The following is a 1,320-nucleotide window of genomic DNA, read 5'->3' as shown; positions in this document are numbered from 1 at the left end:
CACAAATGATCAATTGTTACCATGCATTGATCGTAAATCGACCAGAATGGATCAGAAGACAAGGTACCATTCCTCCTTGACAATGTGCCTTTTTTGAAACAAATCTACTTTCATGGTTTTAGACCAGGTAATTGCGACAAAGAACTTCTTGCTCAAGCTTACCATGGCGATTGTCTTTTGGTTTGAAGGTAGAGCGAGATACATTTTTCACTGTGTTTTCTGTGTTACAACTCAAACGTTAATTTTTGTTTAACTCTCGTCTTATTTTGAATTATAAAAATTATAATGTTTGTTACAGTATCGCAGCTAAACGAATTGAATTACTATCAGAATTCCTATCGATCTTTTACTTCACTAAATCACAATTCCTCGCGAATTGCTTGTGAAATTTGAAAAAACCTTTCAGAGAAGAAGAATTTGATTCGACGTTCGAACCGTTCCGTTGGTTCCGGGAAGGTCGCAGTTAATCTCTGCTGATTTCGATGCTACTATCCCCCACACGGTCTTAAACGGTCGGGCATCGTGAGCCCGCCTTGGCTTCGGAGCACCCTCGAGATCAGTGCGGATCTCGCAACTCCCCGGCCGCCAATCAAACCTGACACACGGGGCTGATAAGACGATGCAAGCGCCGCTCTGCGCCGGTGTGCGTGCGTTTGTGCTCGTGTGTGTTGGTAGGATCGGTGATCGCCGATCGATTGTCCCGTTTCGATGCTGTCAAAACGCAACATTGGCAGCTCGGTAGCGCAAGGTAGCCGAGAATGAGCTCGCTTTGGTGGTACTGCTAGTGAGTAAAGAAAAGACCCCTCCCGTGGCTTCCGGTGGCGCGCTGAGTGAGTTGAGAAGTGAGTTATGCCCAACAGGCACCCCCCCATCTTCATCTTGATCACCTTGCAGCTTGATCGCGTTCAGTTTGCTGGCGTGGCTGGTGGACAGCCGGCGGGAGGCCAAGTTTAACTGCACGCTGACGGCCAACTACTACGACTGCCTGTTCCGGGATGTGGTGATCCGGAGCGAACCGGAAGCGGACAGCATCTTTTTCGGGGTGCAAAACTTCAACGACACCAGCATCGCGTTCCGCGACTCGTCGATGGTGGTGCTGCCGAAGAAGATCTTCGAAACGTTTCCCGCCATCCAGTACCTGTCGAGCGATGCCTGCCACATCCAGAAGCTGCTCGGGGGCACGTTCGCGAACGCGCAGCGCCTGCAGGAGCTGCACCTGTACGACAATCGCATCAGCCGGCTGACCAACTTCGTCTTCAATGGGGCGCTCCAGCTGGAGATCCTTTCGCTGTACAACAACACGATCAAGCAGCTGGACGA

The 1,320-nt window shown here is 50.4% G+C and overlaps 1 protein-coding gene across 1 annotated transcript in view; it reads left to right on the top strand.

Annotated features, from left to right (window-relative positions):
* Positions 1 to 715: 715 nt before the first annotated feature.
* Positions 716 to 1,320, top strand: part of LOC128278979 (uncharacterized) — a 1,065-nt gene continuing 460 nt past the window's right edge. Inside the window, exons 1-2 of the mRNA XM_053017702.1 lie at positions 716 to 784; positions 895 to 1,308. Coding sequence (XP_052873662.1) covers positions 759 to 784; positions 895 to 1,308 — 440 coding nt within the window. The 5' untranslated portion in view covers positions 716 to 758. The remainder of the gene's footprint in view (positions 785 to 894; positions 1,309 to 1,320) is intronic.

Source organism: Anopheles cruzii, chromosome 2 (assembly GCF_943734635.1).
Source record: "Anopheles cruzii chromosome 2, idAnoCruzAS_RS32_06, whole genome shotgun sequence".
Taxonomy (NCBI): domain Eukaryota; kingdom Metazoa; phylum Arthropoda; class Insecta; order Diptera; family Culicidae; genus Anopheles; species Anopheles cruzii.
This window is presented reverse-complemented; position numbering and strand designations above follow the sequence as displayed.